This window comes from Salvelinus fontinalis, unplaced genomic scaffold (genome assembly GCF_029448725.1).
Source record: "Salvelinus fontinalis isolate EN_2023a unplaced genomic scaffold, ASM2944872v1 scaffold_1775, whole genome shotgun sequence".
NCBI lineage: Eukaryota > Metazoa > Chordata > Actinopteri > Salmoniformes > Salmonidae > Salvelinus > Salvelinus fontinalis.
In genome coordinates this window covers 1-15,000 of record NW_026601984.1, presented here as the reverse complement: position 1 = coordinate 15,000, position 15,000 = coordinate 1, and the positions used below count along the sequence as shown (strand labels likewise).

At 43.1% G+C, this 15,000-nt stretch overlaps 1 protein-coding gene across 6 annotated transcripts in view; it reads right to left on the bottom strand.

Moving 5' to 3' along the window:
- Positions 1 to 13,957, bottom strand: part of LOC129849946 (probable E3 ubiquitin-protein ligase HERC1) — a 26,479-nt gene extending 12,522 nt beyond the window's left edge. For 4 of the 6 annotated variants that reach the window (XM_055916626.1, XM_055916627.1, XM_055916631.1 and 1 more), the window contains exons 1-7: positions 13,722 to 13,957; positions 12,993 to 13,252; positions 7,815 to 7,942; positions 5,249 to 5,385; positions 3,198 to 3,398; positions 2,816 to 2,946; positions 364 to 581 (exon numbers count right to left, since the gene is read on the bottom strand). In XM_055916626.1, coding sequence (XP_055772601.1) covers positions 364 to 581; positions 2,816 to 2,946; positions 3,198 to 3,398; positions 5,249 to 5,385; positions 7,815 to 7,942; positions 12,993 to 13,252; positions 13,722 to 13,911 — 1,265 coding nt within the window. In that variant the 5' untranslated portion in view covers positions 13,912 to 13,957. The remainder of the gene's footprint in view (positions 1 to 363; positions 582 to 2,815; positions 2,947 to 3,197; positions 3,399 to 5,248; positions 5,386 to 7,814; positions 7,943 to 12,992; positions 13,253 to 13,721) is intronic. The other 2 variants (XM_055916628.1, XM_055916629.1) reach the window with 2 other exon arrangements.
- Positions 13,958 to 15,000: the final 1,043 nt, after the last annotated feature.

The window sequence follows — 15,000 nt, the reverse complement described above, 5'->3', positions numbered from 1 at the left end:
TAGTCCACTAAAGACATCTATAGTCCACTATAGTCTACTAAAGACATCTATAGTCCACTAAAGACATCTATAATCCACTATAGTCTACTAAAGACATATATAGTCTACTAAAGACATCTATAATCCACTATAGTCTACTAAAGACATATATAGTCTACTAAAGACATCTATAGTCCACTAAAGACATATATAGTCTACTAAAGACATATATAGTCCACTAAAGACATCTATAGTCTACTATATACATATATAGTCTACTAAAGACATACATAGTCCACTATAGTCCACTAAAGTCCAGTTCAGTTCCACACATGACCAAAACGTAATGAATATCAACACAGTCCAGTTGAATAGCATCCGTACGTGGCCAGCATGTTGAGAGGTCTGGCTCCGTGTCCAGTCAGACCACACCAGGCCACTCCATTGACCTGGGCAGGGTGGGGGAGACTCTGCAGACATGTCCAGCCTGCTCCAGGGCTGGACCCTGACCCAGGGCTGGACCATAGCTTCACCACGTCCTCTTTGGCACAGGTCAACAGCATCTGACCAGTAGGATCCCACTTTATACTGGTGATGGACTCCTGCGACAGACACATATAATAATAATAATATTAATACTAATAATAATCATCATCATAATAACAATAATATTAATACTACTACTACTACTAATAATAATAATACTACTACTAATAATACTACTACTAATAATAATAATACTACTAATAATAATAATAATACTACTACTACTACAACTAATACTACTGCTAAAACTACTACGAAAAATACCACTACTACTAATACTACTACTACTACTACTAATAATAATACTACAACTACTAATAATAATCATTATCATAATAACAAAAACATTAATACTACTACTACTAATAATATTAATACTAATAATAATCATCATCATAATAACAATAATATTAATACTACTACTACTACTAATAATAATAATACTACTACTACGAATAATAATAATACTACTACTACTACAACTAATACTACTGCTAAAACTACTACGAAAAATACCACTACTACTAATACTACTACTACTACTACTACTAATAATACTACAACTACTAATAATACTACTACTACCACTACTACTACTAATAATAATACTACTACTACTACTACTACTAATAATACTACTACTACTACTACTACTAATAATACTACTACTACCACTACTACTACTAATAATACTACCAATAATAATAATAATACTACTACTACCACTACTACTACTAATAATACTACTACTAATAATAATACTACTACAACTACTACTACTAATAATACTAATAATAATAATACTACTACTACTAATAATAATACTACTACTACCACTACTACTACTAATAATAGTACTACTACTACTAATAATACTACTACTAATACAACTGCTACTACTAATAACAATAATAATAATACTACTACTAATAATAATACTACTACTACTACTACTACCACTACTACTACTACTACTACTACTACTACTAATAATACAATTACTACTACTAATAATACTACTACTACTACTAATAATAATACTACTACAACTACTACTACTAATAATACTAATAATAATAATAATACTACTACTACTAATAATAATAATACTACTACAACTACTACTACTAATACTACTACTAATAATACAATTACTACTAATAATAATACTACTACTACTACTATTACTACTACTACTACTACTACTAATAATAATACTATTACTACTGATAATAATAATACTACTACTACTAATAATAATGCTACTACTACTACTACTACTAATAATACAATTACTACTACTAATAATACTACTACTACTACTAATATTACTGCTACTACTAATATTACTACTACTACTAATAATACTACTACTACTAATATTACTACTACTAATAATAATACTACTACTACTAATATTACTACTACTACTAATAATAATAATAATACAATTACTACTAATAATAATAATACTACTACTAATAATACAACTAATACTACTGCTAAAACTACTACGAACAATACCACTACTACTAATAATAATACAACTACTACTAATAATACTACTACTAATAATAATAATAATAATACTACTACTAATACTACTAATAATACTACTACTACCACTACTACTACTAATAATACAACTACTACTAATAATACTACAACTAATAATAATAATAATAATACTACTACTACCACTACTACTACTAATAATACAACTACTACTAATAATACTACAACTAATAATAATAATACTAATACTACAACTAATAATACACCTACCGTCCCTATTATTATATAGACATAGTGGTGACCTTATGGATGACCAGGACGGCTCCTTTCTCCAGAGATATAATATAATGTGATATTATTATATAGAGATAGTAGTGACCTATATAATATAATGTGATATTATTATATAGACATAGTGGTGACCTATATAATATAATGTGATATTATTATATAGAGATAGTAGTGACCTATATAATATAATGTGATAGTATTATATAGACATAGTGTTGACCTATATAATATAATGTGATATTATTATATAGACATAGTGGTGACCTATATAATATAATGTGATATTATTATATAGACATAGTGGTGACCTATATAATATAATGTGATATTATTATATAGAGATAGTGGTGACCTATATAATATAATGTGATATTATTATATAGAGATAGTAGTGACCTATATAATATAATGTGATATTATTATATAGAGATAGTAGTGACCTATATAATATAATGTGATATTATTATATAGACATAGTGTTGACCTTATGGGCATCGATGACCACGACGGCTCCTTTCTCCAGAGGCTCTTTGGTTCCAATCAGCAGCTTCCCGTCGGCGTAGCCCACGGCGAAGGGCCTGTCCTCACTGTACCAGGCTATGTGGATCACTGACACTACAACAGAAAAACTAACTTCAGGTCACGGGAACACCCACATATTACTGTCGTCATGCACACCAAAATATATCAAAACGATCAGACGTCTCAAATCGGGACAGTCACAAATCAACATGACTTCAGATCAGTGTGTTACAGAGTAAAGTCTGGAAGTAAAAAATAAAAACATACGACCAACGACACGCAACAGACTTGTCCCAGTTATGTGAAAGCTGGGGACACGTCAGTCCCCCCTCCAGACTACGTACCATCTTTCCTGTAGCAGTGGTCCAGCTCAGTGCGATGCATGGTGCAGGCGTCGCGGACCTCTATAAGGCCCAGGGATCCATCCATACGTCCCACCAGCAACACATCTTTGGGTTCCCCGCACCACAGGGACACGGCTTCTCCCTCCGGCCAGGCCAGAGCTGACACCCAGTGGGGCTGCACGTCCAGCAGACCCTTACCACCTGGTGGACGGGGTCAGAGTGGAAGGGTTAAAGGTCAGATAGATTGAGGACTGAGGAGACTGAGGAGGAGCCTAACATAAATATTGGCAGACGTGAATTCGGTTGTTTTAAGCAGGAAATTGCCCGGCTTTTAGAACGCAGGAAATTGCCCGTCCAGGGACTACAGAACCCGTCCAGGGACTACAGAACCCACCCAGGGACTACAGAACCCACCCAGGGACTACAGAACCCACCCAGGGACTACAGAACCCACCCAGGGACTACAGAACACACCCAGGGACTACAGAACTACCACCCAGGGACTACAGAACCCGTCCAGGGACTACAGAACCCACCCAGGGACTACAGAACCCGTCCAGGGACTACAGAACCCACCCAGGGACTACAGAACCCACCCAGGGACTACAGAACCCGTCCAGGGACTACAGAACCCACCCAGGGACTACAGAACCCGTCCAGGGACTACAGAACCCACCCAGGGACTACAGAACCCACCCAGGGACTACAGAACCCACCCAGGGACTACAGAACCCACCCAGGGACTACAGAACCCGTCCAGGGACTACAGAACCCACCCAGGGACTACAGAACCCGCCCAGGGACTACAGAACCCGTCCAGGGACTACAGAACCCACCCAGGGACTACAGAACCCACCCAGGGACTACAGAACCCGTCCAGGGACTACAGAACCCACCCAGGGACTACAGAACCCGTCCAGGGACTACAGAACCCACCCAGGGACTACAGAACCCACCCAGGGACTACAGAACCCACCCAGGGACTACAGAACCCGTCCAGGGACTACAGAACCCACCCAGGGACTACAGAACCCGTCCAGGGACTACAGAACCCACCCAGGGACTACAGAACCCGTCCAGGGACTACAGAACCCGTCCAGGGACTACAGAACCCACCCAGGGACTACAGAACCCACCCAGGGACTACAGAACCCACCCAGGGACTACAGAACCCACCCAGGGACTACAGAACCCGTCCAGGGACTACAGAACCCACCCAGGGACTACAGAACCCACCCAGGGACTACAGAACCCACCCAGGGACTACAGAACCCACCCAGGGACTACAGAACCCGTCCAGGGACTACAGAACCCGTCCAGGGACTACAGAACCCGTCCAGGGACTACAGAACCCACCCAGGGACTACAGAACCCATCCAGGGACTACAGAACCCACCCAGGGACTACAGAACCCACCCAGGGACTACAGAACCCACCCAGGGACTACAGAACCCACCCAGGGACTACAGAACCCACCCAGGGACTACAGAACCCACCCAGGGACTACAGAACCCATCCAGCTCCACTCCACTACACAGTGTGTGTGTGTGTGTGTGTGTGTGTGTGTGTGTGTGTGTGTGTGTGTGTGTGTGTATGTGTGTGTGTCTGTATGTATGTGCGTGTCTGTATGTATGTGTGTGTGTATGTGCGTGTCTGTGTGTGTCTGTGTGTGTGTGCGTGTCTGTGTGTGTATGTGTGCGTGTATGTGCGTGTCTGTGTGTGTGTGTGTCTGTGCGTGTCTGTGTGTGTGTGTGTCTGTGCGTGTCTGTGCGTGTCTGTGTGTGTCTGTGTGTGTGTGCGTGTCTGTGTGTGTATGTGTGCGTGTATGTGCGTGTCTGTGTGTGTGTGTGTGTGTGTGTGTGTGTGTGTGTGTGTGTCTGTGCGTGTCTGTGCGTGTCTGTGTGTGTCTGTGTGTGTCTGTGTGTGTGTGCGTGTCTGTGTGTGTATGTGTGCGTGTATGTGCGTGTCTGTGTGTGTGTGTGTGTGTGTGTGTGTGTGTGTGTGTGTGTGTGTGTGTGTGTGTGTGTGTCTGTATATACTGTCTCTCTCACCGTTGACCTGCCAGATGTTGACTAGTTTCTCCATGGCAGCAGCCAGGTATTTACCCGTGACGCTCCAGACCAGAGGAGACAGACTGGGGTCGCCTGGGGAACCAAGACACTGTCCACCCTCCTCTGGAGAACCAGCACTGTGGACACATACACACAGAGAGACAGAGACAGAAACACACACACAGAGACAGAGAGACACACACACACACAGAGAAACACACACCACACACACACACACACACACACACACACACACACACACACACACACACACACACACACACACACACACACACACACACACACACACACACACACACACACACACACACACACACACACACACACACACACACACACACACACACACACACAGAGAGAGAGAGAGACACACACAGAGAGACACACAGAGACACACACACACAGAGACACACACACACACACCGAGACACACACAGAGAGAGACACACAGAGAGAGACACACAGAGAGAGAGACACACAGAGAGAGACACACAGAGAGAGACACACAGAGAGAGAGAGACACAGAGAGAGACACAGAGACACACACACACAGAGACACACACACACAGAGACACACACAGACACCGAGACACACACAGAGAGACACACACACACACACAGAGACAGAGACACACACACACAGAGAGAGACACACAGAGAGAGACACACAGAGAGAGACACACACAGAGACACACAGAGAGAGACACATTAACATTTTAGTCATTTAGCAGAAGCTCTTATCCAGAGCAACTTACAATCAGTGCATTCATCTGAAGATAGCTAGGTGAGACAACCACATATCACAGTCACAGTAATATAATTTCAATCGCAGTAATATGATATCACAGTAATATCATATCACAGTAATATCACATACAGTCACAGTAATATCATATAACAGTAATATCACATACAGTCACAGTAAAATCATATCACATCACAGTCACAGTAATATCACATACAGTCACAGTAAAATCATATCACATCACAGTAATATCACATCAGTCACAGTAATATCACATCACATCACAGTCACAGTAATATCACATCAGTCACAGTAATATCACAATCACAGTAATATCATATCACAGTCACAGTAATATCATATCACAGTCACAGTAATATCACATCACAGTCACAGTAATATCACATCACAGTAATATCACATCACAGTCACAGTAATATCATATCACAGTAATATCACATACAGTCACAGTAAAACCACATCACAGTAATATCACATCACAGTCACAGTAATATCACATCACAGTTACAGTAATATCACATCACATCACAGTCACAGTAATATCATATCACATCACAGTCACAGTAATATCACATCACAGTCACAGTAATATCACATCACAGTCACAGTAATATCACATCACAGTCACAATCACAGTAATATCACATCACAGTGACAGTCACAGTAATATCACATCACAGTTACAGTAATACCACATCACAGTCACAGTAATATCACATCACAGTCACAGTAATATCACATCACAGTCACAGTAATATCACATCACAGTCACAGTAATATCACAGTCACAGTATGATCATATCACATCGCAGTCACAGTAATATCACATCACAGTCACAGTAATATCCCATCACAGTCACAGTAACATCACAGTCACAGTAATATCACATCACAGTCACAGTAATATCATATCACAGTCACAGTAATATCATATCACAGTCACAGTAATATCACATCACATCACAGTCACAGTAATATCATATCACATCACAGTCACAGTAATATCACATCACAGTCGCAGTCACATCACAGTCACATCATAGTCACAGTAATATCACATCACAGTCACAGTAATATCACATCACAGTCACAGTAATATCACATCATAGTCACAGTAATATCACATCACAGTCACAGTAATATCACATCACAGTCACAGTAATATCATATCACATCACAGTCACAGTAAAATCATATCACATCACAGTCACAGTAATATCACATCACATCATAGTCACAGTAATATCACATCATAGTCACAGTAATATCACATCACAGTCACAGTAATATCACATCACAGTCACAGTAATATCACAACACAGTCACAGTAAAATCATATCACATCACAGTCACAGTAATATCACATCACAGTCACAGTAATATCACATCACATCATAGTCACAGTAATATCACATCATAGTCACAGTAATATCACATCACAGTCACAGTAATATCACATCACATCACATCACAGTCACAGTAATATCATATCACATCACAGTAATATCACATCACAGTCACAGTAATATCACATCACAGTCACAGTAATATCACATCACAGTCACAGTAATATCACATCACAGTCACAGTAATATCACATCACAGTCACAGTAATATCACATCACAGTCACAGTAATATCACATCACAGTAAGTACAGAAGTCTGTAGTAGACTGAAAGCTAGTCTGTGTTTTGGTTAAAAAAGAGCAAATGAAGTGTTTTATTGCATATTAAGCATGTCTCCAGAGGTGAGAGGTCAGAGGTGAGAGGTGCTGCTTACGTTCTGTTGAAGACGCAGGTCAGCTGGAGGGTGTACTGGTTCTGAGTAACGCTCCACACCCGGACTGTTCCATCGTTACCGCTGGTGGCCAGCAGGCCTTTCCTACTGCACCAACCACACGTGATCACCTGGAGAAAACACACCACGTTTCACATGGCGTAACGAAGCATCCATAACCCTTCATAAGGTCTTCATAAACCCTCTATAAGGCCTGTGTTACGCAACACATAAGGATGCTCATTTATCCCGTGGGGCGGTGCACAATTGGCCCAGCGTCGTCAGGGTTTGGCCGTTATTTTAAATAAGAATTTGTTCTTAACTGACTGACCTAGTTAAATAAAAGGGAAAACAAATGTAATATATATATATTTATGTTTAAATAAGGTCTTCATAAACCCTCTATAAGGCCTGTATTATGCAACACATAAGGATTCTCATTTATCTAAACACACAGTCAAACTTTATCACACATTATAACAAAGTCTTCATTAACACTTTACGAGGCCTAGATAGACGAACTAGATAGATAGATAGACGAAAACGACCCTCGGTTATCAACAATACAGGGACATCACCTGAGACCACACATAGAACCACCCTCGGTTATCAACAAGGCAGGGGTATCACCTGGGACCACACATAAAACGACCCTCGGTTATCAACAAGACAGGGACATCACCTGGGACAACACATAAAACGACCCTCGGTTATCAACAATACAGGGACATCACCTGGGACCAAACATAAAACGACCCTCGATTATCAACAATACAGGGACATCACCTGGGACGACACATAGAACCACCCTCGGTTATCAACAAGGCAGGGGTATCACCTGGGACCACACATAAAACGACCCTCGGTTATCAACAATACAGGGACATCACCTGGGACCACACATAAAACGACCCTCGGTTATCAACAAGACAGGGACATCACCTGGGACCACACATAAAACGACCCTCGGTTATCAACAATACAGGGACATCACCTGGGACGACACATAAAACGACCCTCGGTTATCAACAAGACAGGGACATCACCTGGGACCACACATAAAACGACCCTCGGTTATCAACAATACAGGGACATCACCTGGGACCACACATAAAACGACCCTTGGTTATCAACAAGACAGGGACATCACCTGGGACGACACATAAAACGACCCTCGGTTATCAACAATACAGGGACATCACCTGGGACGACACATAAAACGACCCTCGGTTATCAACAATACAGGGACATCACCTGGGACGACACATAAAACGACCCTCGGTTATCAACAAGACAGGGACATCACCTGGGACGACACATAAAACGACCGTCGGTTATCAACAATACAGGGACATCACCTGGGACCACACATAAAATGACCCTCGGTTATCAACAATACAGGGACATCACCTGGGCCGACACATAAAACGACCCTCGGTTATCAACAATACAGGGACATCACCTGGGACAACACATGAAACGACCCTCGGTTATCAACAATACAGGGACATCACCTGGGACCAAACATAAAACGACCCTCGATTATCAACAATACAGGGACATCACCTGGGACCACACATAAAACGACCCTCGGTTATCAACAATACAGGGACATCACCTGGGACGACACATAAAACGACCCTCGGTTATCAACAAGACAGGGACATCACCTGGGACCACACATAAAACGACCCTCGGTTATCAACAATACAGGGACATCACCTGGGACCACACATAAAACGACCCTTGGTTATCAACAAGACAGGGACATCACCTGGGACGACACATAAAACGACCCTCGGTTATCAACAAGACAGGGACATCACCTGGGACCACACATAAAACGACCCTCGGTTATCAACAATACAGGGACATCACCTGGGACCACACATAAAACGACCCTCGGTTATCAACAAGACAGGGACATCACCTGGGACCACACATAAAACGACCCTCGGTTATCAACAATACAGGGACATCACCTGGGACAACACATAAAACGACCCTCGGTTATCAACAATACAGGGACATCACCTGGGACCAAACATAAAACGACCCTCGATTATCAACAATACAGGGACATCACCTGGGACGACACATAAAACGACCCTCGGTTATCAACAAGACAGGGTCATCACCTGGGACGACACATAAAACGACCCTCGGTTATCAACAATACAGGGACATCACCTGGGACCACACATAAAACGACCCTTGGTTATCAACAATACAGGGACATCACCTGGGACCACACATAAAACGACCCTTGGTTATCAACAATACAGGGACATCACCTGGGACGACACATAAAACGACCCTCGGTTATCAACAAGCCAGGGACATCACCTGGGACGACACATAAAACGACCCTCGGTTATCAACAAGACAGTGACATCACCTGGGACCACACATAAAACGACCCTCGGTTATCAACAAGACAGGGACATCACCTGGGACGACACATAAAACGACCCTCGGTTATCAACAATACAGGGACATCACCTGGGATGACACATAAAACGACCCTCGGTTATCAACAATACAGGGACATCACCTGGGACGACACATGAAACGACCCTCGGTTAAAATCTAACAGTATCAGAAGTAAGAGCGCTGCCATGAACGACCTTCAAGTCACCCATCTTCTAGACCCTTCAAACTCAACTCTGACCTCGAAGCATTTATTTCCATTGTCCCTCAGACACCAGGTGGGTTAATGATCAGGGACTGATTTAGACCCCAGACACCAGGTGGGTTAATGATCAGGGACTGATTTAGACCCCAGACACCAGGTGGGTTAATGATCAGGGACTGATTTAGACCCCAGACACCATGTGGGTTAATGATCACGGACTGATTTAGACCCCAGACACCAGGTGGGTTAATGATCAGGGACTGATTTAGACCCCAGACACCAGGTGGGTTAATGATCAGGGACTGATTTAGACCTCAGACACCAGGTGGGTTAATGATCAGGGACTGATTTGGACCTCAGACACCAGGTGGGTTAATGATCAGGGACTGATTTAGACCTCAGACACCAGGTGGGTTAATGATCAAGGACTGATTTAGACCCCAGACACCAGGTGGGTTAATGATCAGGGACTGATTTAGACCCCAGACACCAGGTGGGTTAATGATCAGGGACCGATTTAGACCCCAGACACCAGGTGGGTTAATGATCAGGGACTGATTTAGACCCCAGACACCAGGTGGGTTAATGATCAGGGCCTGATTTAGACCCCAGACACCAGGTGGGTTAATGATCAGGGCCTGATTTAGACCCCAGACACCAGGTGGGTTAATGATCAGGGACTGATTTAGACCCCAGACACCAGGTGGGTTAATGATCAGGGACTGATTTAGACCCCAGACACCAGGTGGGTTAATGATCAGATGGAAGAGAAAACCAACAGGGCCACAGCCATAAAAGTTCAACTTAAAACATTCCCACAGCTGATTTGTTGTTAGATAGATACCCTCATGAGGGGAGTAGAGAGGGAGTAGAGAGGGGAGTAGAGGGGGGAGTAGAGAGGGGAGTAGAGAGGGAGTACAGGCTGCAGACTAATTCAGGAAGTAACAGATGATGAGCTGCTCTGGGAGGGACGAGGAGGAGGGAGTCAGGGAACGTTCATTAATGAATCAGTTAAATTCAGGAACAAATGGAGACGAATGGACGGACAGACAGAGAGATTAGGAACATGAGAGGAGGGGGAAGGGACTATTCTACTAATGGGGTCAGAGTGGCTCTTCTACAAAAGTCATGTCACACAGTTTGAGCAACCTTGACACCGGCAAGAAAGACTTCAAGGTGGCGCTGCACACAGAACTAGAGGGTTCTATTTCCCTGGTTCTACTACCCTACGCAGTGTATTCTATACCAGTAGACACACAGAACTAGAGGGTTCTACTACCCTACGCAGTGTATTCTATACCAGTAGACACACAGAACTAGAGGGTTCTACTACCCTACACAGTGTATTCTATACCAGTAGACACATAGAACTAGAGGGTTCTATTTCCCTGGTTCTACTACCCTACACAGTGTATTCTATACCAGTAGACACACAGAACTAGAGGGTTCTATATCTCTGGTTCTACTACCCTACACAGTGTATTCTATACCAGTAGACACACAGAACTAGAGGGTTCTACTACCCTACACAGTGTATTCTATACCAGTAGACACACAGAACTAGAGGGTTCTACTACCCTACACAGTGTATTCTATACCAGTAGACACATAGAACTAGAGGGTTCTACTACCCTACACAGTGTATTCTATACCAGTAGACAAACAGAACTAGAGGGTTCTATATCTCTGGTTCTACTACCCTACACAGTGTATTCTATACCAGTAGACACACAGAACTAGAGTGTTCTACTACCCTACACAGTGTATTCTATACCAGTAGACACACAGAACTAGAGGGTTCTACTACCCTACACAGTGTATTCTATACCAGTAGACACACAGAACTAGAGGGTTCTACTACCCTACACAGTGTATTCTATACCAGTAGACACACAGAACTAGAGGGTTCTACTACCCTACACAGTGTATTCTATACCAGTAGACACACAGAACTAGAAGGTTCTACTACCCTACACAGTGTATTCTATACCAGTAGACACACAGAACTAGAGAGGGTTCTACTACCCTACACAGTGTATTCTATACCAGTAGACACACAGAACTAGAGAGGGTTCTACTACCCTACACAGTGTATTCTATACCAGTAGACACACAGAACTAGAGGGTTCTACTACCCTACACAGTGTATTCTATACCAGTAGACACACAGAACTCTCTGCTCTGTTGAGCCTCCGACGTGACGGAAGAGCACTTGACCAGGTCACCCACCATGTCGGCAAAGGTCTGAATCCTAACAACCCTCTACCCCTCCAGTACTCACCCTAACCCCTCCACCCTAACCCCTCCGGTACTCACCCTAACCCCTCCGGTACTCACCCTAACCCCTCCAGTACTCACCCTAACCCCTCCACCCTAACCCCTCCGGTACTCACCCTAACCCCTCCGGTACTCACCCTAACCCTCCACCCTAACCCCTCCGGTACTCACCCTCCACCCTAACCCCTCCACCCTAACCCCTCCGGTACTCACCCTAACCCCTCCACCCTAACCCCTCCGGTACTCACCCTAACCCCTCCGGTACTCACCCTGCTCTGGTGAGCCTCCAACTTCACAGAAGAGCACTTGCGCAGGTCACCCGCCATGTCGGCGAAGGTTTGAGGCCGGCTCTGGTTGTCTCTGTCGTGAGCGGCCAGCGTGCGGACCAGCTGCTGAGCGGCCCACTGCCGGTGTCCCGAGGACAGACGGGAAGACAGGCAGCAAGCAGCCAGCGCGTTGGCCAGCTCCAGCGGTCCTACAGCAGTGGGATTATAGGAAGGATGGGTATACAAATGTGCAATTAAACCTGCTGGAACGAAAACAAAAGGGGTGGAAGAAGGAACGGTGAGTGATTTGGGGGAAGAGATGAGAGGATGTTAATTATAATATAACACAATGCCTGGTCCAAAACACTACGGTGATAATGACAACTAGCATTGGGCACTATGGAGGCTAGCACAAACTGCTAACATTAGCTAGTAGCTACATCCATGCAGACAATCTGAAAATACGAGGCGACTACAAATCTACAATCACTGCCCCCCCCCTGTCCCCCCGTTTCAACCATTTCTTAAATTAAACATTCTAAATGAGCTGAGAAATATCTTTGTTCATCCCATAATGCAATTTTACAAACAAAACGGACATAGTCAGTTACAAAACTCTATTGAATATGACGATACGGCATAATGACATGTCGATGACAGACAACGTATGACGATAACGCAATGCCTAGAAATCTCTGACGACCACAGTAGCCGACTCCAGGTCTTACGAACCTCTCTTCTCCACGTCAGTCTTGTCATAGTTGGGTCTCAGCCGGGCCCCTTTATCAGCGAGTAGGGCCACGAGGGCCTGGGTGACCACGAAATTGGGTGACGTCACAAGCTTGTTCTCCTCGGCCACGCCCCTCAGGAAGCTGGGGAGGAACTTCCTCTGGACGGGGTCGTCTACCGTCGTCAGGTTCATCCCCGTTGCCGCCGAGATCAGGTTCTAGAGACGGATAGATATACAGGTTCTAGATCAGTCAGAGGAACCCTAACACGCTGAACGGGAGTCGTCTATGGTCGTCAGGTTCTAGAGACGGATAGATATACAGGTTCTAGAGACGGATAGATATACAGGTTCTAGAAAGGGATAGATATACAGGTTCTAGAGACAGATAGATATACAGGTTCTAAAGACAGATAGATATACAGGTTCTAGAAAGGGATAGATATACAGGTTCTAGAGACGGATAGATATATAGGTTCTAGAGACAGATAGATATACAGGTTCTAGAGACGGATAGATATATAGGTTCTAGAGACAGATAGATATACAGGTTCTAGAGACGGATAGATATACAGGTTCTAGAAAGGGATAGATATACATGTTCTAGAGACAGATAGATATACAGGTTCTAGAGACAGATAGATATACAGGTTCTAGAGACGGATAGATATACAGGTTCTAGAGACAGATAGATATACAGGTTCTAGAGACGGATAGATATACAGGTTCTAGAGACGGATAGATATACAGGTTCTAGAAAGGGATAGATATACAGGTTCTAGAGACAGATAGATATACAGGTTCTAGAGACAGATAGATATACAGGTTCTAGAGACGGATAGATATACAGGTTCTAGAGACGGATAGATATACAGGTTCTAGAGACGGATAGATATACAGGTTCTAGAGACAGATAGATATACATGTTCTAGAGACAGATAGATATACAGGTTCTAGAGACGGATAGATACACAGGTTCTAGAAACAGATAGATATACAGGTTCTAGAGACAGATAGATATACAGGTTCTAGAGACGGATAGATATACAGGTTCTAGAGACGGATAGATATACAGGTTCTAGAGACAGATAGATATACAGGTTCTAGAGACAGATAGATATACAGGTTCTAGAGACAGATAGATATACAGGTTCTAGAGACAGATAGATATACAGGTTCTAGAGACAGACGGTTTCTCACAACAGGAAGAACAATTTATATTCCAATTAAAATAAAATAGATAATAAACAACCTCAAAACAAACAATTTCAACACCAGAGACCT